This window comes from Simochromis diagramma, unplaced genomic scaffold, assembly GCF_900408965.1.
Source record: "Simochromis diagramma unplaced genomic scaffold, fSimDia1.1 OVJJ01000371.1, whole genome shotgun sequence".
NCBI lineage: Eukaryota > Metazoa > Chordata > Actinopteri > Cichliformes > Cichlidae > Simochromis > Simochromis diagramma.
In genome coordinates this window covers 5,648,118-5,671,824 of record NW_024386920.1, presented here as the reverse complement: position 1 = coordinate 5,671,824, position 23,707 = coordinate 5,648,118, and the positions used below count along the sequence as shown (strand labels likewise).

Below are 23,707 nucleotides of genomic sequence, written 5' to 3'. Positions count from 1 at the left end.
CATCCGCTATTTAACTCCGCCCGCGCGGCCGGCAGACAACGTGACTTGGGACGCGCGCGCGCAAGCACATACGTTCACACATATTACACGCGCACACAAGCTGCGCCACAGCGCCACTCTGTGTTGTTCCTTAGAATAGCACTTAATACGTAACCCTTTTTTCATTATCGACATTGTGTGCAATAGTTCTTAAACCGACTGCAATCCACGGTATATTACTCATTTCATTCTATTTTTAGCAGCGGCGCCAGCGGCGGGTATAACTGATATCTGATATATTTTAATTAAAGCTCCATGTGGTTCTCTAAGACTGATTTTCAAATATTCCTGAAGCTTTCTGCTGTAGGTTTATTTTTAAAATATTTTTTACCATTTCAAAATGCAGCATTGCCATTAATTTCCATTTTGTCTAGGTCTAACGTGTAGTATGAATGTATAACATTAACAATTTTTCTGTGTATTTCTGTGTATTCATAATATTTTCGAATATTATTGTTTTTAGATTTTTTTTAGGATAATTCTGATAAAGTTTTTATAAAAGGGGGCTATTTATGCGTTTTATTTTATTTATTTATTTTTATTTTATCAAAGAACGATTCGAAATTGATACGATTTCATGTATGAAACCTCCACGTCCGCGGTCTTTGTGGTCAAGATGATTTGCACCCCCCCCCCCACGTTCTCCACGTCCACTCGCAACCCCCAACAAAATCTAAGCTACTTTGTTCAGTCTAAAGATGTGTGAAACCAACCCCAGAAGAGACGTGCAGAGCCTCACATCACCTCTCTCCCCTTCCTCGTTCTGGGCCGTCCCACTGAGTCACAATGGGTATCATTAGACATACACTGGTGTGGATTTAACTTTTTCAAAAATGCCCGCATTAGCCAAGCACGCTTTCATCTTATAGCGCAATAAAGACATTCGAAGGGAAATGACGTGGAAAGGCAGAAATGACAGACAAATGATACTGAAAGAAGCTCAGGTTTGGTTAACAGCTGAAGAACCTGGAGAGGTTTAATGACATATATACAATGACATACATACATACATATATATATATATATATATATATATATATATGTATGTATGTATGTATTATTTGAAAGGTTTTAAACACTTGCTCTAAAAATGTCACTTTGTTAATTTTAAACGTTTAAACGTGTTTTTTTTTACATTCAGTTATCCTTTCCCAACAGACTGAGCAAATACAACTGACTTTGTTTTGCAGTTGGCTTTGTAACTTAAGCCTGAGCACTATAACAACAGTCTGCAAAAGGGAGAGCTCAGAAAAGCTGAGCAGACAGACAAACTAATACATTACTCTCCAACTATAAAATATCAACAGGCATTCTATGAGCCCATTACTGACTTTATAATGGCTTTTTAAAAATGTATTGACGTGTGTGAGATCTTTCTAAAGAAAAAAAAAAGTGCCACATAGTAACATCAAAAAAATATGGGACAATCTGAAACTTCTTCATTGCCTAAGTTGGGACTCCTTCTGACCTCCTTTCAACCTTTTTCCCAAACCAACCATGATTCTCTACATCGTGTCCTGTTTACCGAATGAATCAGAGTGACAAACTCTTTCCTCTTGGACAAACAGTGGACACAATAGTTGTGGAATTTACATCCATTGTAAATATTCATACCACGCACACTTCCCCCCCTCCAACATCGAAGCGGATTAAGAGTTAAACAAGGTCAGGTTGTGAACTTTACCTGGAGGGTTGAGATATGTTCGGAGTCTGCAGTGAAAGGGTTCAGCTGAAATGACTGTGAAAAAAAAACATATTTTCCCCAGAAAAAGAAATCAGGACACATATAAATGTTTGTAGACACAGTTCTGGAATTTTAGATAATAATATTATCACACTCCTTCCACCAACTGTAACACTGGAGGGTTTTTGTTTTCTTTTTCTTTTTTTTGGTCACAGCCACATTAGTCCTAATTAAAGGGGCTGACTGTGCTTTTTCTTATTTTATGTCTTATTAAATATGTATACTGTTCTAACTATGGTCTGATTAGTGCTGATCTCATTTCTAAATAATAAGTAATTAAGTAAGGGATTACTTAAGTAGTTAAGTAATCCCTGTGATCTAAACAATATAAATGCTCCATATCTACAACCCATATTCTGAAAACATAGGGATGATGTAAAATGTGAATAAAAATGGAATACAATGATTTGCAAATCCCATAAACCTTCAAATTTTATTCACAACAGAACATAAATAAAGTTATTCGATTAAACTGTAAAGGTCCACAATTTTAAGAAAAATATTGTTGCACTTTGAACTGGTTTATATTTTCAATTTCATGATGCACCAAATAGTTTCAATAGGTGGAAGGTGTGGACTTCAGACGGGCCAGTTCAACACCCAGTCTTCTACTACGAAGTCATGCTGTTGTAACAGCCGTAGGGTGCAGTTTAGCATTGTGTGCAAATATGCAAAGCCTTTTCTGAAAAATATGCCATCTGTATGGTAGCATATGTTGCTCTAAAACCTGCATATACCTTTCAGCATTGATGGTTCCTTTCCAGTTACGCAAGCTGCCAGTTGGTCAGGCAATGATGCATTGCCATACCTTCAAGAGAAGCAGGTTTTTGTACTGAGCACCAATAACAAGCCATTGTTATTGGTGTACTGAGCACCAATAACAATGCCTCCTCTCTGGCATCCATGTTTTCCAAAAGTAAATTAAACCAAACCAGAGAAGAGTTTTACACTTTCCTCAGTCCATTTTAAATTAGCTTCATCCAAGAGAATATGCTGGCATCTGGATCGTATTTACATATGGGTTCTTCTTTGCATGATAGAGCATTAACCTGAATTCATGGATGGAACAGAAAATCTATGTTCACAGACACTGATTTCTGTAAGTGAGGGCCCAAAGTTCACAAACATCCTCTATTAATTTGTTCCTTCATTCGTCCCTTGTGCACAGATTTCTCCAGATTCTCAGAATCTTTTTATATTATATACTGTAGGTACTGAGATAATCAGTCTTCACATTTTTACATTGAGAATTATTACTCTGATTATTGTTTCACAATTTTCTTTTCTCTAAGGTGTTACAATAAAGTTTAACTTCCAAGGATTTCTAAATAAAGCATTTATAAAGTTTAGCAGTTAGATGTTAGCAGGAAATTAGCTAGTTAGTTCCCACCTAAAGATGACACACTATGTTCCGATTGAAGAATTTCTAAAAGTTGTAAAATGCACAGCTCTGCTATAACTTTCTATCATATCATCATAAAGCAGAACTAAACCTCCAGCCAGGAAAGCATCTGACATAATCCATCCACATCACAAGGTTAGTCGTTAATATGTTGCCGCATGATTTTGATTACTTGATATGAAAAAGTCCTGATCCTAAGTAAGATCCTGAAATCTTCTGAAGTGCCCATGGGCTGCAGTGTACACTGTGAGATTTTAAAGATTTCCTAATTTGCTGGTGTGCAAATAAAACACTGAAGAGACCAAGAATGAGGCTGGTTTCTATCCAATTAAACAAGACACAAACATCCTAAAAAGATGACAACCTCAATTACTGCAATAGAAGCTTGGACCTGGAAACTGGGCTGATATGTCATCACCTAACAAGTGGATAAGCATAGAAGCCCCACCCACCTGCTGTTTATTAAATGTTTTGTTTGCATGAGCTAGCCAATCGGACGAAAGCTAGCTTAAAACATGAATTAAGGGGCGAATTAGAAGGGGAATAGCATATGGTAAAAATGGTCAGCAATAAAGAGTTGGAAATGAGCAAAAAAGTGTTGAGATAAGAAAACTGCTGATGACTGAGCAAAACCCTAAATATATATATTTAAGACTGCTGTTGCTTCATATAATATGCAGGAACAGTGACAGTGATGCAGACTGTATTTTGTCTCAGGAGAGTAAACTGCTTGTCTGTCTTGGAATGAGCTCCCATAAAAATAGCTGTTAATCCAAATGGGGCCAAGGCTGTATAGGCATCTGGTAATTAAAGCATTATTTTGAAGGGAAACTCTTGATTAAGTCTTTTATTTGACTGACATCTTTCTACACACAAAGGGATTTCTGCTTTGTTATCAAGTTTTACACGGAGGACTAATCTGATCTTGAACTGATGAACAGAAGGACAAAGTGATTACAGTTAAACGTTTAAGAAAATAATCACAGTCTCGAAAGTAAACATGTAGTGTTGAGCTTTTTGAGGTGTCATACTGATAAAATTTACAGACATGTATTTAAAAGTAATTACTGGATCATTTGCAGTACTTCGCTTTGTGTATTCAATTTGCCCCTAAGTAAGCACTCAGTTGGGAGGAAAAAACTCCCTCTTTAATGTGAAGAACACACAGACAGAAAGGTGAGAGAGGACCAGGGAGACAAAGGAAATGAGCAACAATATAACGATAAACACTTAGCTTGTTGATGTGTGTGTGTGTGTGTGTGTGTGCGTGCGTGCGTGCGTGCGTGCGTGCGTGCATGGGTGTGTGTCTGTGTGGGTGGGAATGCATGGAATGAAGGGGAGGAGAGGTGATCAGTCCATCATTTGAGGTCACGGGAGCCTAACTAAGGGACATGTCTGTGAAGGTTCTCAGTCATCCAGGTCATCGTAGTCAAAGCAGCTTGCAAAGAAAAGCGTCTGGACTTCTTTAAGTTGCTTGAAGACGTTTCACCTCTCATCAGAGAAGCTTCTTCAGTTCTAAGGTCAAATGATGGGGAGTCCCAGATTTAAACCCAGTGGGAGTATCACTATCACCCACAGAGGGACAAAAGGACCCCCTGATGATCCTCTAATCGCCTGAGCCAAGGTGTGAAAATGGGTGCGGGTCCCAATCAGCCAGAGTTTCGGGTGAGCTCATTGTGAAACCTGGCCCCACCTTATGAATTCACATGATAAGGTGGGGCCAGGTTTCACAATTGTGAACTGCGATTGTACTCTTTTTGTTGTATGTACAGTTTCGCATTTTCCTTGCAACATATAAAGAAACGAGGGTTGGCTCAATATCTTTGGACAGTACTAACCTTTCTTTAATATTCCGAAATACAACTTGTGTGGGAAAAATGTAACAGCCACCTCACTAGGACATCATCACTACATCACTACAGGCTAAATGTATTACATTTCTGGATTATGACATCAAACTGTGCCCCCTAACACACAGTGTAAGGTCAGGATTGTAATGACCTCTCTGCGGGCTATTTTGTAAAGCTATGGAAGTCACCTGGAACCAGTCTTCAATGAACAAACAATTTATTATGACATGATTTAGTTTAGTTTAAAAACTATTCAGAAACCTTGCTTAACTGTCTCTAATGTGAAAGACACATACCGGATTTTAACCAACAGCCAACATGTAAATAGTAATGTACTCGGGGTAACTTCCTGACAAGTGCTGCACAACACTGTTGAAGATCAGCCTGAGAATGCTGCAGGAGGCGACCTGATGTTGGGGAGCATACCACACATGGGATATGATTCACATGCAAGGCGCTTTACGTCATTTACACTGGAGTGGCTGACAGGAAAGAGACAACTTACAGCAAGTGGCCTATGGTGGAATCAAACTGAGGCCAGTGCAATAAATATTCAAGCTCAGTACATGGTGTGCGAGTGTGCGCTCCACTACAGGAACTACTGTGAGCAAACACCGTGGCCACCCCCCCTCAAGTTGCACTGTTGACACATTCGTTAGTTTCATAGACCAAACAGCACTCTGCTGTGCATGCTCAGGACACGCGCTCAACATCAAGCCCTGCTCCTGGTTTGCACTCTGACACAAACACACTGCACACACTCAGTAAAACACTGAATAATCAACTTAACATTTTGTTGTTTAATTTAATGCTCTCTTAGCTGGGCTTATTTCATAATCAAAATGATCAACAAGAGCAGTCGATCAAACATTTGATTTTATTCCTCAGCTTTTACCCATTAACTCCCATCACTTCAACCTTTGACCACTGCAACCCTAAATGAATGGAATTATTAAATCTTTTAAATGGGTCTCGCTTCTTGTTTCTGTTTCTCTGTCCAACCTGTTTCCCTGATCTGATTTAAACCTTCTCCAGTGGGATCCTTCCTGACGTTTTTCACGGGAACCTCCAGGGCCCTTCTGGCGCACTTACATAAGTTCTGAATGAGGCTGGGGTTGCGTTCACTGTCCCAGTCCCCTTCCTATAATCTGGCAAGGCTAAATCAAGACAGTCTCTGCCTGGGGATGTGTTAACACTAGCGAGGAACCTGCGTTATGTCAGACAAACTTCAGACAGGGAAAGTAGGCTTCCTGGAGATACAACATATGATTGGAGTGGGTTTCTAGAGTTTAACCTCTCGTTATATTAGTGTTCATATTTTGACACTTAAGAACACAACGACAGTCAACATGAAGAATGAGCTTTGTTGTCTTAACTAATGAAGATCTAAAACCAGAAACAGAAAACTTTCTATGTAAAAATGACAAAACCATCAACTGGACCAAGGCCAGGAAGATCGTGAAGGACCTCAGCCATCCCAACAACAGACTGTTCTCTCTGTTGAGGTCAGGAAAGCGATTCCGCTCCCTGAAGACCAACACAGAGAGACTGAGGAGGAGCTTCTTCCCGCAGGCGATACGGTCTCTCAATCACACCACCACACAGTACTGACCCACACATACAGTTCTTACACACACACTGGACTTTCTGGACTTTGTTTTTGCACAACACTGGTCACTATATTCTTCATTTCCGGTTAATACTTGTACAGCTGCTGTTATTGTGTATATATTTATTTAGATTTAGATTTCTTCATACATTCTTATATAGTTCTATATTGTGTATTGTGTATTTTGTTGTACAGTTATTTTATTTTCAACTTTAATTTATATATTTTATCTTATTCTTCCCAGTTAAATTTACCCTTCATTCTAATTTGTGTTGTACAGTTATTTCATTTTTAACCTTAATTTATATTTTATTCCTTCCTAGTTAAATTTACCCTTATGTGTTATATCCTTTATTCTTTTTACATAAAAGGTTTTTTGTTTTTAAACACAGGACAAACAAGCCAATATACTACAGACATGTATCACTACACAGACTGCTGTTCAGGAAATATAAAAAAGGTTTATGTACATGTGGGGAGATGATGTGAGCTCCTTGTGTGGTGGTTCTTGTAGTTTCCCAGGGTGAATTCAAACCTGCTCGCCGAGGTCCAAAACCCGAAACTTGTCTAGATTGTAGAAGCAGGCCTTGACAACTCGCCCACCGAAATATCGTCCGTTCAGATCCACAACAGCTGCAAAAGAGAGGAACAATTAATGTCAGAACCTGGGAAAACAAAGTAGAGTCATATGCAAAAAGAACAAAATCCACCACATTTTGGGACATTATGTTTCAGTCCACCTGACACTGGCAGGTTGCACCTTGCATCATCCAGGAACTTATTGATGCTTCCGAGCTAGGAGGAAATCCCCCAAGGACACCCATGATCTCATTAGGAGCATGTTGTGATATCAGTAATGCATACATGCATGTGGGGCTTACCGAGTACCATTTTGAGTTGCTGCAATGAAATTTCAGCCCAATGGACCAACCTCCTTCATTTTCACATACAAATGTTGATCTTTTTCCATCTCCATGAAACAAACGTGGCATCTTTTCACTCCTAACATTTTACCCAGTCCACATCAGTATAGATACCCAACAACTCAGCTGCATGCTGATTTTTTTTTTAACAATATGGCTGTTAAAAAGTTGTACAGTTGAGGCTGCACCCTATTCTGATATTTACTGGGTAAGCATGTGGCCTTCAATTAAAAACACTGATCAAAACAGGCCCATCAAAGACATCAGAACACAGATGCTGTGGAGCATCTGGCACAAATCTGGAAACCTTGTGTTTCTTTGAAGCAGATCCCTACTAACATGAGAATGTTGTATCACTTACGCACAGGAAGAACAAAACACAACAAACTAAAACAAAGTCACTATTGTCTCAATATGTTTTATGGTAGATTTATTCTCTGTGACCTCCAAAGATCAGTTCATCTCTCTTTTTTAAAAAATAAATTATTACACTGTTTATGAAAAACAGCCGGCTCATGCTGGTAGTTCCCAGCAAACAACACTCAAGAAGAGGAAAAAAAAAGAAAACTTTTTTTGCCTCTCGTACGTCTGCATTCTAGGAAAATAGGAAATTTTATGTCAGGGTTATTTCCCAGGACCGTCTCCTAAAGATGAACCACTGAGGTAATGATCCTTTAAAAAGGACGCGTCTTATCTGACTGTGTGAGAGAGGACAGGATTCAGCATTAGTCACTGAGGCATGTGTGTCCCAAGCATGATAATGGATCTTGAAGGACGCCGGAGATCACTTCAGTTGGTAGACAGCCATAAAGCGTGTGCATATGCACAAAACAACGTGTGTTATGACTACAGCAGCTAAGGGGAACATCTTGATTTGTATGGAAACAGATGGTTAGTGTACAATTGTGCATCTTTTCAAAGATGAATTTAGACCATTTTTTAAACGTGCTTTCTTCACAAGGGTTAGAGAGCAATTATTTGATGTTATGGGTGCGGTTAGGTTTGCGGATGATTTACAAAAGTTGTGCTGTTTTCTAAACGCAGGCGCACTCTGTTCATTTCAATGTGACACGCACAATCTGCCAAGAGCTGTGGGTAATTTACTAACAGGACAAGCATATCAATATAAATCAGTTGTACATGTAGGCCTACAGTGGCAGTCATGAGCTGGTTAGAATGGAAACAGGCTTTAGTAATTGCTTCGATGTTGACAGTACCACCATAACGGTTCTACGCTGAGAAAGAGACAGAAAAACACCTATTGCCAAAGTGCATGCAGCTGAATTTGTGTAACCCATGACAAAAAAAAAAAAAAAAAAAAAAACCCAGTCATGTGTTAGAGGATCACGAGATCATGGTGAAAACCTTTTATGACCCTGAAATCAAAATGCTTTAATTTCAGTGTAATAAAACTTAAAAAAAAATTAAAAGACACATTTTTTCCTTAATAAAGATTTATTAACATAAATGCATCAGACCAACATCCATATCCAAGGCCTGAATATACTAAGGACAGGGTCCAAATTCAACATAGTCATTCTCCCTGTTCTTGCCATTCGTCAGCTGTTTCGCTTTGACCCTCCGTGCAGGCTGTGAAATAGCCACAGAAGCCGCAGTTTACAGGAACCAGAAACCGAGAATTGAAGAATTGCAATAAGTTTTGCTGCCGCTGGCACTGCGTGACTCTTTTAGTTTCCAGGTCATTTCGGAGTTCACTAAACAAATTTAGAATTAGGTGGCTTTGTAATCCATCCATTTTTAACCACATCCTCATCTGGAATTCCACATAAATTAATAAGCGCACTTCTAGCGCACCCTTAACTTACTGCGATGTCTCCTCTACACAGCAATAACCGATGTGCAAAAAACTGTTATTAGATATACATCTTATGCATAGCAAAACTTAAATATTCCCCTCACTAAATTTTGTGCCCTGAGAAAGGAACTCCGAGAAACGCCTATGCAACAGGGCCAATTGCAAAAATCTGAGTTTCCACCTCTCATGTGCAATACTGTCACTGTGCTCTTTCTGTAAATGCCAAGCAGAAAGTGCTAAATGTCCAACAACAGATCTAAATTCATCATTATAAATCTTTACAACTTCTCAGAAAAATGACAAACTGTTCCTTTAACTATTGTCATTTACTATCTGTAATCTAATGAAGGTAATGAACAACTTTCTGTTTGAGGACAATGTGCAATCGCCAGGCTCTGTAACCTTTCCATCACCTCATACTCACGTCAGCAGTGAAGACAACCGACAGGATTATTTAGCTGGTTTCTATGTAGCCATTAAACCTTTCAAAGAATAGCCGGGAAAATTTAACCTCAAACTTTATCTTCTTGGGTAGTATTGCATTCCTTCAAGCGTGAACACTGCTGTGATGTACTGTTGTGTTGCCACTGCTTAAAAAACAAAACACAAAAAAAACCTAACAACAACAACTCTGCATGTCTGATTAGTAGTGTTCTAGCAGAATACAGTACGTTTCAGTATTTGAGAGGCTTTAGCCGACAGTCTGACCTTGGAATCCTGTCACCCAAAACTGCTTCTTACTACTTTTGAGTCACTGTCACGCTCACCCTGTCTCAACACTGAAGACAGCATCGATCGCTTTAACGGGGAAGTTGGCGTTTGCTTTTTGTGCACATTCAAGATGAGCGATAAAAATCACAGCGAGCGGTCAAGATCAGAACAGGGCTTAAAGGGAGCCATCAAAGGGTGTTTCACAACCGCACTGTTTGGTCTGTTTAAATCAAATGTAGACAGATTGCAGTCAGATTGGCAACATGCTTGATGTCTCAATTGGTGGATTCAAGTCTTAGTTGCACATGATGACCAGAGGTGCACAAAGATGCAACCTTGGAGGGGAGATAAAAATGTGGATGTTATGGGCAGACTGGTATATCTTAACTGCACTTTGAACAACTCCAGCCATATCCAAAGCAACTACAAATGGAATTCATGAGCAAAAACAAGCTAAATCACCTCTACTAGAAGAAACTAACTTAAATGAACCAGGTGCTAGATGCTACACTCGCAGTTCTCTTCCCTGTAGGGGAATCATAACTAACATGAGGATAAACATGACCCATTTTCACACAGTGACAGAAGAAAATCAGGTTTAACTGGGTTCCAGCATATTATTTACAGCTACCGTGACGGACACTAAATACAACAATCATCTCCGGCCTATGAGTGCGAGAACATGCCCTCAGACTTCACTTTCCGGATGCTTCGTCATCACCTCCAGAAACAGATCACTTAGTGTGAGACTTTTAATTTGATTCTTTATGACAGGTTTTAGTGTCGTTCTTTGAGAACCTGCCCTGCTTTCTGAGAGCTGTGATATAAGCGCGGTTCTGCCGGTGCCACAGGGAGACGCCTGGGTTGCTGGGTCACAAATGATGTAACACCGCAGGGAATGGGAGTCTCACCTTGTTTCTGATCTGGGCCAACTCATTTAGAATGGGACACATTTTCACCCACATTATTAGAGCAGTTATGCAATGATTCCTCCCCCCCCCCCCAAAAAAAAGAGAAAGAAAAAGGAAAAGTGCGATGCTGTTACATGAAGTAATTTAGGAAACAGTCGCCTACATATGCAGACTGAAAACCATTGTTTAAATGAAAATGGAAATGTCTGAGGCAATCACTTTCATTATGAACAAGTGCACAGCGAGGAAGTTCCTCAAGTTCCTGTGACGCTTGAAGGCAACATGGTCTGATGCAAATATCTCATGAGTTGAGGCCTATTCCAGGGATGGCACTTAAAAGAAGTGAATACTGACCTTTGATGGCCGACTCCACCCTCTCAAACTCCAGAAATATTCTGACGGCTTCATCATCTGGCACCTCTGCAATCTGACAGTGGAAAGAATCTTCACGCTTCTGTTTTGATGACTTTACGTAAATCGAGTTTTATAAATCACTTCATCTCACCTCAAAAATGACACATTTAACTACTTTGCCGTATTTTTCGCATTCCTCTTTCGTCTCTCCCTCCAAGTCCTCGTCCACCTCTCCTCGCCCCACCATGTTCTACGAAGGGAAACGACACATGTAACCAAGCTGCACGGGACATCAGACTAGTCATAATCTCATATTAAAACTGCAGTCTTTCCATCACCCCAGTGTTCTGTGTTGAAATAATAACATGTGCCACTTATAACCCACTGATCATGTTTCTAATGCTATAGTAGCCAAACCTAGAAAGGGGGAATTTAACAGCACACAGGGATACACGTACCCTCAGCAGGACCACCTTGGTCGGGTTTTTCAGGATCTCAGTGAGCGGGTTCGCGTCAGACTTCTTGGAGGAGTCAGCTGATTGGAAGAAAACAGAGGTGATCATAATTTTTTCCTTATCAGAATATTTACAGGCAGCAGGTATGCTGGATGGAGCAACAGAAGGTGTCGGACGATAAGTGGATTTGTGCGGGTTTGTTCAAAACTTGGGAGCTTGATTCAACACAGATGATAAATGAAACAATTCAGCAGTTTGTTTTGCGTCAGCTGGTCTGATATCTGCTTCATCTGACATCCAGTTGGCTTTTACTGTGCTGCTGAGAAACCACTCTGGGTCATTCAAGTAATAAAACTGTTAAGATTTCTGGAAAGTGACCAAGTTGCCAGTCTCACTCAAATACTGAAATGTATAAAACAAAACAGAGCTGAAGTTTTCCTGCTCATCTTTATATTTTTCCGTTTAGATATTAAGTTAAACAACTAAAAAAAAAAAATGCAATTTCCACAATATTTTTTCCACATTTCGGAAATCTAAATGACGATCTGACAAAAGTATTGATATTAATAATAATAATAATAATAATAATAATAATAATAATAATAAGGGGTTAAAAGGTGCGTTTAAGCTGCTAGCACATTTGAGAATATAAGAGACTATCAGAGTAGCTATGTTCTTATTTGACACTCATTTAACTGGACAATAAACAACACTGATAACAGAGCTCAAGTTATTCAACAGGCAAAGGTATTTCAATTCAACAGAAAAGGTAAACATGGATGGAGCGATATCCAATTGTGCCCTCTAGTGGTTAAACAGAAACACTGACATGTTTAATGACAGGGAGGAGTCGGCCTCTTATTACAAATCGGCTATTTCATTTTTAATCTATGCTTGCTATATATGGCTATAAGCAATAAATTGCAAAAAAACCCAAAAAACAAAAAAAACAAAAACCCTCATGTATACGAATTGATGTTAATTGTTTTTTTTTTTTTTTGTTTTTTTTTAATTTGTCTGAATTTTCCATAAATGCTCCAATTTTTAAAAAAAGAAAAAAATAGGCGGGGATTTTAAGGCAATTATGTGAATGCGCAGGCTTTACTGAGTTAAGTCATAATGGAATACACTGCAGATTTGACTTGTCATAAATGATTGTCCAGGGGTTAGGAGAACAGGTCAAAGAGTGAAAACTGCACAGAAGCCAAACATTTGATGAAAAGCTGTTGAGAGGGGAAAATAAGGGAGACTTGAAGCTTGTTCGCGTTGGCAGCAAAGAACATGCTGTACAGGCAAAACTCTGCACCCTGCTACATGCTGTACAGGCAAAACTCTGCACCCTGCTATATATAAGAAGCACAGACCAAATTCAAAGCAGGAAAGACTTAACCTCCTAAGACCTGAACCCTTCCACAGCAAGCATTTTTAATTTCTCTTTGATATTTGGGCTGATTGGGGCCCGATGAACGTAAAAACAAAGAATTACCACATTTTTTTTACCAGATTTTTGTCTTTAAGAAAAATAAGAGCCACATATGAGGATATTCGTTTAAAATTTTGATAGAACAGTAGCAGTACAATGTCCTTGTAAGTGGATATCAGGCCCTTGTAGAGCAAAATTGAGTATTTTGGTCTAAATAACCCAAAATGTGATGTCCACATATGTGGACGCCAGGTCCTAGGAGGTTAAAATAAATTTTCAAATTGAGGCCAGGTTGCAGCTTCAGCCTGGGCAGCATCACAGCATTATAGCACAGCAGAGCATGTGTGTTGCAGATTGCAGTACATACCAAGACTACAGTATTGTTTGGTCGAATCGCATTTACAAAAGTTACAAAAAGGTGATCGAGGCCAAATTGATAAATAGAAGATAATTAGGGGACTCATAGTACGTTTATAAACAGCATAATGTATTGCCATGCATATATGATTTTTAAGTCAACCAGCTGTGGAATCTACTACAACACTTAGTATCCAGACAGTGTCTACCGCAGATTACGTGAATAATGAAAAACTGGTATGGAAGACGATATAGTAAAAGAGGATTTTATAACTTAATTTTTTATGACATTGGCTTATTTACATTAGCCTTATGGTTTACCTACAGTAGCACCTGGCAAAAATAACAAGCTGGAAAGAAAGTGCTTTAGTAGGCTGGAGGAATTCACATGGCTTGAAAGCCCTTAGCATAAAAGTTCAATTATACAGTTATTTATCCAGCATTAAAGTTTTGATATAGACCCTAAATACAGTAAACTTGACTTCAGATGTACATGGAAATATGAATATTCAAGATATGATAAATTAGATACTAATGTCATTAAATTAAAATAATAAGATCATTTTGAAGGTGTTACAGGTGCACAAACTCAATCACTTTTTGCCCACTGGTAGGTGGCTGCCAGGCAACATAATAATATTCCCATTATCTGATACAGACAAGAAGCTTCAGGGGACTAAGATATGAGCCAAGTTTGGGTTACTCAACTCCTGATTATCAGATCGAGTTTGTAAGCAAACAAGCAGACAGAGATTTGGTGTTATATACTGTTGATGCTGTATCGAGGTTGTCATATTATAGTGCACTGCATAATGACGCCACCAGAGGGCAGTCTCTACATGTGAAACACTGAGTGGAGCTAAGTGAGCTGTGAACAGGGTCATAGACAGAGTGCAAACAAAACTCCTGCTGATAAAAGTGACCCAGACAAAATGGATACAGCTGTGTGCAGTAGGGCTGCACGATTTTGCTCTCGGTTGTTTTTTCCCTGCCAGCTGGCTTCTGTATCACGTGGTATAAGGCTCCGCCCTTGTCATTTGTTTTCATGCAGATTATGTCCCGGATCAAAATGCGGTACAATCGTCATCTTTTTTTTTTCTTTTTTTAAATCGTTGTCATTTGGAAATGAGATCGCACATATGTATGAATTGAGATCGCGATTTTCTAACGATTAATTGTGCAGCCCTAGTGTGCAGTATTACCCTTGAGAACAGATACACACTTTATCTCCATTTAGCGCACTTTTAGCTACTGCCTGGTATCAAATGTGGCAACAAACTCACATCAATAAGCTATGGAAGAATGTAGGTGTCCCAAAGTGCAAATGTCCAGCAGTGGAAGCACTAGCAGCCTTCTTTCTTTGTAGGTCAAAGTCCACACGTCTATATTAAATGTGGTTATGCAAGGTTCCAATAAAGTAAGTTAGCTTTGAAATAATCCTCATCTACTTTACAAGCTTATAATACCCCCAGATACCATATGTGATAAGTCAGGAAGATACGAAGGTATCAATAACTGGATGTGTCCAAGCTGACAGCTGTTTTAACACAAATATGCTGCGTAGAGAACATGGATGCAGAGATTCATGCTAATACAATGAATCTGTGACACGCGCATAGAGTAACTGTGTGACAGTATGCATGTATATAAAAGTCATGCAAACACAAACTTTAAAGATGATCCGTGTGGCACATTCTGCAATATGAAAGGGAGAAAATGGGAGTGGAGGCCAACCTGCAGAGCCTGAAGTCTCAGTGGCACCTGATTGGCTGGAGCCTGCTGCTCACGCACACACACACACACACACACACACACACACAGAAACACACACACGCACACAAAAAATGAAAAGACATGCATGTAAAGGTCACTGTAAAACATCTAACTGATATTGAAATGGAATCTTGCTGTGGTCACACCCAAAACAAAAGTATGTGAAAACAGTGGACGGCTAAATAATCCACATGCTCACACAGACCAGGACAGGCTTGAGACAATACAGGCAAAAGCAGCTTTTGATGCAGCTGACAGATACAGAAAATCACGTTAAAGCAGACAGGGTGAAAAGGAACACAGAAAGGTGGGGTGGGGCAGAAACATCAGAACACGAGCGGTAGGGCTGGGCGATGTGGATCTTGAGAGGTAGGCTGAGAGTAGCGTGCTACTGGAGCACAATGTGAAGAAATAAAAAAAATTAAATAAAAAAAAAAAAAAAAAAAAAAAAAATTTAAAATCCAGTTGAGCTAATCTAGTTTAAAAGGGTCATAAAAGAGTATTTTATGAACAGAAGCCAATAAACCAAAACCAAAACTGTAAAATTGATGGAGACCTATATATTTATTTATTTATATTAAATTATATGGCGCCAAATCACATCAACAGTCACTTCAAGCAGCTTGATATTGTAAGGCAGTGATACTCAAGGTTTGGCTGGGGACCCTGAGTGGGCTATGAAGGTACTGCAGGTGGCCCACAGCAATCACAGAAATTCAGTTTGAAGTTATAAACATTTACAGTTACATATTTATATAAAATGATTCATTTCTATAAAAAAGGGAATTAAAACTGGTAATAGGAAGTGATTAGTTTGTGATATTACTCACTACTCTGACTATTTAGGGCAGAATAGTGAGTAATGTTGCTCTTGCACTGGAACTTGGGGCCCAGTGGTAGGTGGGTCACACAGTGGCTCAGCACTTAGCATATGACTGCAATACGTTTTAGCCATTTAGAGCAAAAAAAGCCTGTGTTGCTTATGTTTTTGTTTGGGGTTTTTTAAACAGAATTTTTAGGAAATGAATTGCTTTCTCTTGTAACTTGACTTTTCTTTTAAGATTTGGCCCATGGCATTTTCTGGTATTTAAGTGGGCCGCAACCCTCTTGAATTAAATGACTTTTGTAAGGAAAAGACCCGACAATAACACAGAGAAAACCCAACAATCAGACGACCCCCTATTAGTAAGCACTTGGTGACAATGGGAAGGAAAAATTCCCCTTTAACAGGAAGAAACCTCTGGCATAACCAGGCTCAGGGTGGGGCAGCCATCTGCCATGACCCCACAGCCACACCAGGCACACATGTGCCTGTCGTAAATGCTGTTAGGAGTCTTACAAGCACCTAACTGGCACGGTTGGATGGCACAAAGCTACAAGCACGAAGCCAAAGCTTTGGGTCCGACCTCTGGCTTTTCACTCCTGCATGTTTAGGGTTGAGACCCACACGCTGCATGCTTCAGGTAACACTGTCATTATAATAAACAGAGGTACAGTGAACTTAACATTGAGTAATGGAGGGAGAAGAATCCTTACTAGACACGTAAGGATGATTATTACAAGCAGCAGAAATCATTTTACAGTGAGCTGATGGGTTTGCAGTATTTCAGGGTTTTAGTTCTGTTTTTACTCAGAGATTGGTCCATCATGGGAACATTAACACACACACACACACACACACACAAAACCCAACTAAACTGTAATGTGCCTATTTACACAAGTGGCACAGAAACTTTATTAACACAGATACAGTCATGACCTGACTGCAAATGATGATTTGTGTTTTCCTACAAGGTCTTTTTGTACGTGCCAATTTTACCCACACTTAGTAAGTTCAAGTGTAAACTGACTCACTAAGTCAACTCTTGAAGCATCATGAAAGAAAACATTAGCTTATTGCTTTGCTTTCTAACCAGAGTCTCACTGGTAGGAAATGCTTCATTTCTTAACGAGGCTTTTAGAGTGAAACATTTGCAGGAATTTGTATAAAAACCTAAACTGACAGTCTGACACATGATTACAAATTAATATACATTTCTTAATTTGTATATTTAGTTAAGACGTAATGCCGTTTTTAACAAATGGCAGTCTTATGTTTAAAATAATGACAGTAGTTCAGCTAAGTGCAGTTTAGTTTTGGTTTTCACTGTGAGAGTGAGCATAGAATTCAAAGAAATGAGAGAGTGGGGGGGGCAGGGGAGAGAGCCGTAAACATCTATATGACTGCACAAACATTTATGTGACACAAGGATCAAATTATAACTCGATCAACCAACTTCTCTGATCTAACCTGCTAATGTACCGTTTAAAAACAAAACAAATACAAAAGGCATCGCCCAGCCCTAAGCTAAAGATGGAAAGGACAAAAAAAAAAAAAAAAAAAAAGCACAAAGGTCGCTCTTACGTTTTTCTGCTGCGTCACCTATGATGATCTTTCCACCTCTCTTACTGGTCTTTTCCACGGACAGCGCCGTGCTGAGGCCTTGCTCGTGCTTCCCGAGGCCCTGGCCTTCTTTGAAGCCATATTTCTGCATAATCTTATGGGCCACTGTGCCTCTGCAGGTGAAGGAGAATTAATGAAACATGAAACATACAGTACATATAAACATGATATACAACTGATTAACTGTAGTACTTAACTTGAAGTACTTTTTATTCAAGCAGAAATAAATGAACTATATAAATCTACTTGTTGTGTAATATAAGCACCCACCCCATGTTAGCAAGGAAGGAGCTGGTCGGTCCGGGTGGTGAGCGGGGCCGGTCTGAGTCTTCATACATAGGTGGAGGGATGGCCGCCTTTGAGCCTCTGGCAGGACGGCCCTCATCTTCATAGGAAAATGAAGAGCCTGAGATCACACACACAAACAGAAAATGGCTGATGATTTATAATGCAGTAACAAAGGGCTCAACTGCAATGTCAACATGCATTCAAAGTAAACTTTAGGTATATAAAGGTGACCTATTATGGTCATTTGAAGCGCCACATCTTTATTTGGAGCTGCATGATTCACAGTTAGATGGGGGTTGGTAAATACAGCTATATTCATCCTGTCTGAAACCATGTTTTAGTTCCTCTTCCTTTAACTTGTAACACCACCATCATTCCATTTCCTCGACAGGCCGCCCTGTAGTAACCTGAGACAAACATACACGATATTGCCAAAGGCATTCACTTAACAACCGCTGACCCCGCTCTCTGACTTTACATGACCTGCTGCTTCATGTCTGAGTTGTTGTCATTTTCAATCGTTTCTACTTTGTTATAATACTACTAACAGATGACTGTGGAAGATTTAGCAGTGAAGAAATTTCATGACTAGACTTGTTGCTATCCTATCACAGTACCACACTGGAATTCACTAAGCTCCTGAGAGCAATCCACTCATCCACAAACATTTGTAGAAGCAGTCTGAATGCCTACATGCTTGATTTTATCCACTTTGGCCGTGAGTGAGTGGGTGAGGAAGCACTTTCGGAAATACAGTATATATGATATCCACTTTTCCACTATGGTGCTAGGAGCAGAAAGAAATGAGCATTCAGAAGTCTGAAAAGCTAAATTTTTAGCTTGAAATGAGCATTCAGAAGTCTGAAAAGCTAAATTTTTAGCTTGAAATGAGCATTCAGAAGTCTGAAAGCTAAATTTTTGTACTGTGTTAAAGTTAAAAAAAACTTAAAATGCAGTGTGGCAGTACACACTGGCTGCCTTGTGTCCCGTTCTCTGTCGAGATGATCCCACACTGCTTCAATAAGGTTGAGGTTTAGGCTTTGAGGAGGCCAATTCATGAGTGATGGTGTTCCAGCATATCCAGGTGTGCCTTTATCTATCCAGTAAAAACATACCTTTATCTACCAATGCGTGTAAACACACTATTAATGTGTGCTATCATGCTGAAAAACAAAGCCACTCCCAATCAGATACTTCTCAGATGGTATTGCACAGTGGAGCAAAGCTCAAACCTGACAATCCTGACTTTACCAGCCCATCGGTTTTCACAAGATCCCAAAATCTGTGTGTCACGTTCTGTGTCCATGACACAGAAAGAAAATTCAGATATATTTTAAATGAAATTCTACTAAAAATATTCAAGCTCATAAGCCCCATTTTCCCTAAAAATCCTAACCCTGCAGGAGAAAATAACCCTACAGTTTCTCTTCATTATTCTGCAGTGAGCCAGTTGTATGCTGCTACTAAGATAAATATCCCCTCAGACTTATCAGACTTACCATCTCTGTCCACAAGGGAAGATGGAGGGGCAATGGCTGCTCCACCCATGCCTGAAACAGAGACAAAAACAGATCAAACAATCAGGCAAGTGGGTTTTACTTTTTGTTTTACTTTCAAAATAACTTCAGCGATCAATTTATGATAAGAAAACAAAGACAAGTAATCTCTGGGAGGGGCACAAACCATCTAGGGTGTCAACTGATTTGAAATCACGAGACGCTAAATGTCCAAACAATGTGGATAAGGATCAGATCACAGATTATTTTACTTGCAAATCAGAGTCAAAACATCATTCGGTGTTTCAAGAACTCACTCCTTTTCCTCCTCTCCTTTTCGTACTCCTCCTCCTCATCCGAGTCTTCCTCTGCTGCCGGGAAACGAGAGAAACCACTGGGAGCTCCACTTTCGTGTCTGTCTTTCCTTTTCCTGCAGACACAACGCCCACATTCAGGATTTAGTTGTCTGCTTCATTCAGTTCATTTCTAAATCAAAGTAAAGATCCTCCAAATTCCTGAAAACTAATAAATAAAAATCTATTTTAATCATTTTAAATGTGGAAGAATAGAAAGCTTCAAGTATTTTATTTCATCTAGTTTGTCAATCTTTAGCTTGTATAATACATCGCCTACTGAGGAGAATTTAAAACAAAAGAAAAGAAAACAGCCATACTTTTCCCTCTCTTCAATTTCCTTCTGCCGCTCCTGCTCCCTCTGTCGCTGCCGTTCTTCTCTGTGTCGCTTCACCACCTTCTCGTAGTCATTGGGGAACATGGGGTCATACTCGTCTGCTAAGGGGATCAGCACATCACTAGCAGAGAAGGCACTGGGGACTGCATCCTAAAGCAAGAACCAGCAACATATGAGTGAGATAAATGAGTTCCTTTACAATTTTTACACTGGACACTGTTATATTCTCCCTCTGCATCTTTGGCAAAGATCCAACTGAATTAAATTTTTAAAAAAAATTAAAAACAGCAAAATACAGACAACATTAAAGAACTGGTTGACAACATTACGCTATAGAATACTATATGTAATACTAAAGATAAAGCTGGATTTATGGCACACGAGGGGTGGATGAAAGCAGGGGAAATGTGGTTTTTATACATGTTTACGCATATTAGACTGGTGATGTGATTCTTCAATTATCTTTATACCTGCAAAGCAAAGAGCAGTTGTTTTTAACTAAAGAAATAAAACTTATTTCATTCCACCTTGCTCATCTCTACTGCAGCGCTGCCTCACTGTCACCCAGAAAGGGGCGACTGCAGCGCCACATACACTCATCACCGAACCATGACGACAGCCGTGTAAATCTGTTTCTTCCTGTCTCATGTAGAAACTGAGAATAAGCTTGAATTTAGTATCTGACCAGTGTCCAATAAAGAAGCAGTGGCTGCTGCTTATCAAACAAACCAGCAGATTTATTTTAAAAACAACATTCAGTCTCGACTTGATTTGGAAACAGTTTTATTTGTAGTTCAGCAAATCTCATCATATCCGAGGAAGCATTGACTAAAAGAATCCTTGTAAAGCTTTCCAAAGGTTGCTGGTGTTACTCTACTAATATGCAACCTGTCTCAAAGCGAGCCTTTGCTTTTAACATTCAGCCTGCAAGCCACGATCAGAGAGAATGTGAACACATAGCAGCATCAGACACGATCACCACCAGCTTTGTCGTTATAAAAGACCGGGTCTAACAGATATTTAAGACTCAAGTAATGCTGCACAAACAGCATAATTTGTCCAGGTGTTTTTCAATATTTCCATACTGACCAACCCACTGGTCTTGAGTACCCATCCATAACAAACACTGTGAGCCGTACCTTGAGGCCAGCCGCAACATGTGGAGGAGCGTCTGTGATCTGTCGCTCATCACTGGAACTTCCTCTCTTAAGATCAATGACAGGCGCCAAGACGGTGGTCTGCTTCATCCGCTGGGTCTACAGAAAAGAGAAAAAAAAAAAAAAAAAAAAGCATAAACAAAACAACCAATTAACCTTGTTCTTCTTCTGATCAGTGACTGTAGAAATACATCAAACAGAAAACCATTTGCTCCACACTGGCATGACAGACAGTTGCTGCGGATATGTTGGCTGCACATCCCAAACATGCTCTACTGAATTGTAATCTGGTGACTGCAGAGACCATTCGAGCACAGGGATCTCATTATCACATTCAAGACACCAGTCTGGGATTATCTGAGCTTTGTGACATGGGATGCTATCTGCAGGAAGCAGCCATCAGAACATGGGCACACAGTGGTCATGATTGGATGGACATGGTCAGCAACAATACTCAGAAAGGAAGTAGCATTAAAAAGAAAAAAACCTCAGTTTGTATAAACAAGCCCAAATTATGGCAAGAAAACTGCTGTATATAGACAAGTTCATTCAGAGATGCTTTTTGGCATACTCATTTGTGGTTTACTCATAGTGGTTATTTGAGTTAATGTCGCCCAGGGCTGCAATGATTCATCAAGTAAATCAAATATTTCAATTTAAAAAAAGTTTTTAAACACAAATTTTTTGCTTTGATGCTTCGTTTAACATACGACTCTGTAGCGTGCCATTATCACCATGGAAATGCAAGCATTTCACCCACATTTACATGTAAAAACAAACCTACAATAGAAACTTATTTAGGAGCAGCATGTAAATAATAGGTTTGACCAAATTAAGTCCACACAGCCGCCAGTTTTCAACAAAAGCACTGATAACACAACGGCAGCAGTGATGATGACGCTGGTTTAAGATTGAGCCATATTCTTTTTACACATACACAGATTGCAAAGAGCAAAAAGGCAGAGCCGTTACCGAGACGGTAAGCTCAGGCTGAGTGAAAGAAAACTTGTTTCAGGTGTCCAAAACATCAGCGTGCTTCCTGTGATCAACATTAAAACCTTTACTGGGAAAAAGTGAGTGGGAGTCCTTCATCAAAGCACCTGATCAACAAACTCCAAAGTGATGAAAAGTGAGCTTTGTAGCTGCTCCATCCACGGCCATTTGTTTATTTAAAAAAAAAAAGTCCTGTAAAGCTGCAGAAGTTTTATTAAAATCTGCAGAACTATTAACTTAGTCTGATACTGTGTTTAAATCATACAGCTTAATGAAGGCTGACGGCAACCGCTCAGTTTTACATAGAAGGGAAGAATGAGGCAAACACCGGTGAGTCTAGACTGGGATGTACTAGACCAGATTTAATTCAAAACATTCATAACATTTTTCAGACCAAATGTAAAATAATATAAAATATTTTGTTAATTAAATTACATTAATATTTAACAATATAAAAAAAGAGCTTTTTTCACAAGCTAATAAAATGTACACATGTACACACATAAGCACTAGTATCATCATTTCTGACCATCTTATAAACAAAAGTGTACGTTAAGCTTGATTGAATGACAGCCCACTATAATACATGTGTAGTACTGCACGCACCTTGGCCTGTGTCAGAGCCGCCTTCTTCACCTTCAGCTGGGACTGTAGCAGCTTGAAGTTCTTGGACCAGCCTTCGGTCTTAGTGTCACTGGCACCCACACCGAGGTCATCATAGAGCGACATTGCTGTCCGTCAGTGCTCCTGTTGCCTTCGGACACACAAACACGTTTCACTTCTCAATATTTATCGAGCCTACGGTATCATCATTCAGTCCTTCACTGCTTGGAAAAGCAAAAAATTAAAAAAAAAAAATTAAATCGGTTATAACGTGCAACAGCTAAATCACAAATCTCCGCTATAACCTTTTGTGATTCCGTCGTTTGATACTGAAGCAAATTTCCCAGGAGAAACTGGGAAACGTTAGCTAGCTAACGAAAGCTAAGGCTAGTGTTGCTAATGTCTGCTCCTTATGAAATGTGTCAAGAAAAGACCCAACATTCGTTCCACTGTCTCTATACCTACCACTATTAAATAGAATTTAAAATTAATTACAAGTCAGTTCATATTAATCTACTTTTTTTCTTTAAAAAGGCTAACCAGCACATTTGATATACCTCCTCACTGCTCGTAACGGAAGCCGGAGCGCAAAAACAAAAACCAAGAGCCAACATTTGCCGGGATTTTACGGTCTTGCGCCATCTGGCGCCCGGATGACTCATTTGAAACC

General features: G+C 39.4%; 1 protein-coding gene across 3 annotated transcripts; it reads right to left on the bottom strand.

Moving 5' to 3' along the window:
- Nucleotides 1-6,986: 6,986 nt before the first annotated feature.
- Nucleotides 6,987-23,703, bottom strand: rbm17 (RNA binding motif protein 17). Of its 3 annotated transcripts, none has more exons than XM_040036545.1 (13): nucleotides 23,595-23,703; nucleotides 23,041-23,188; nucleotides 21,424-21,540; nucleotides 20,268-20,434; nucleotides 19,912-20,024; nucleotides 19,598-19,648; nucleotides 18,081-18,216; nucleotides 17,772-17,923; nucleotides 15,329-15,373; nucleotides 11,818-11,894; nucleotides 11,511-11,609; nucleotides 11,360-11,432; nucleotides 6,987-7,277 (listed from the first exon to the last, which is right to left on the bottom strand). In XM_040036545.1, exons 2-13 carry the CDS (start codon nucleotides 23,161-23,163, stop codon nucleotides 7,174-7,176), a joined length of 1,257 nt encoding a protein of 418 aa, XP_039892479.1. In that variant the 5' UTR covers nucleotides 23,164-23,188; nucleotides 23,595-23,703; the 3' UTR covers nucleotides 6,987-7,173. The 3 variants fall into 3 exon arrangements, with proteins under 3 accessions (XP_039892479.1, XP_039892478.1, XP_039892480.1); XM_040036544.1 differs by lacking the exon at nucleotides 23,595-23,703 and adding an exon at nucleotides 23,343-23,588; XM_040036546.1 differs by lacking the exons at nucleotides 15,329-15,373; nucleotides 23,595-23,703 and adding an exon at nucleotides 23,343-23,588.
- Between the last annotated feature and the right edge of the window lie 4 nt (nucleotides 23,704-23,707).

Excerpts from the sequence above, each read along its gene's own strand:
- rbm17 (XM_040036545.1), bottom strand. The coding sequence starts at position 23,163 with ATGTCGCTCTATGATGACCTCGGTGTGGGTGCCAGTGACACTAAGACC. Across the intron at positions 18,217-19,597 it reads TTCCCTTGTGGACAGAGATG|GCTCTTCATTTTCCTATGAA; the intron begins GTAAGTCTGATA and ends GTGTGATCTCAG. Across the intron at positions 17,924-18,080 it reads TCCTTCCTTGCTAACATGGG|AGGCACAGTGGCCCATAAGA; the intron begins GTGGGTGCTTAT and ends CTTCACCTGCAG.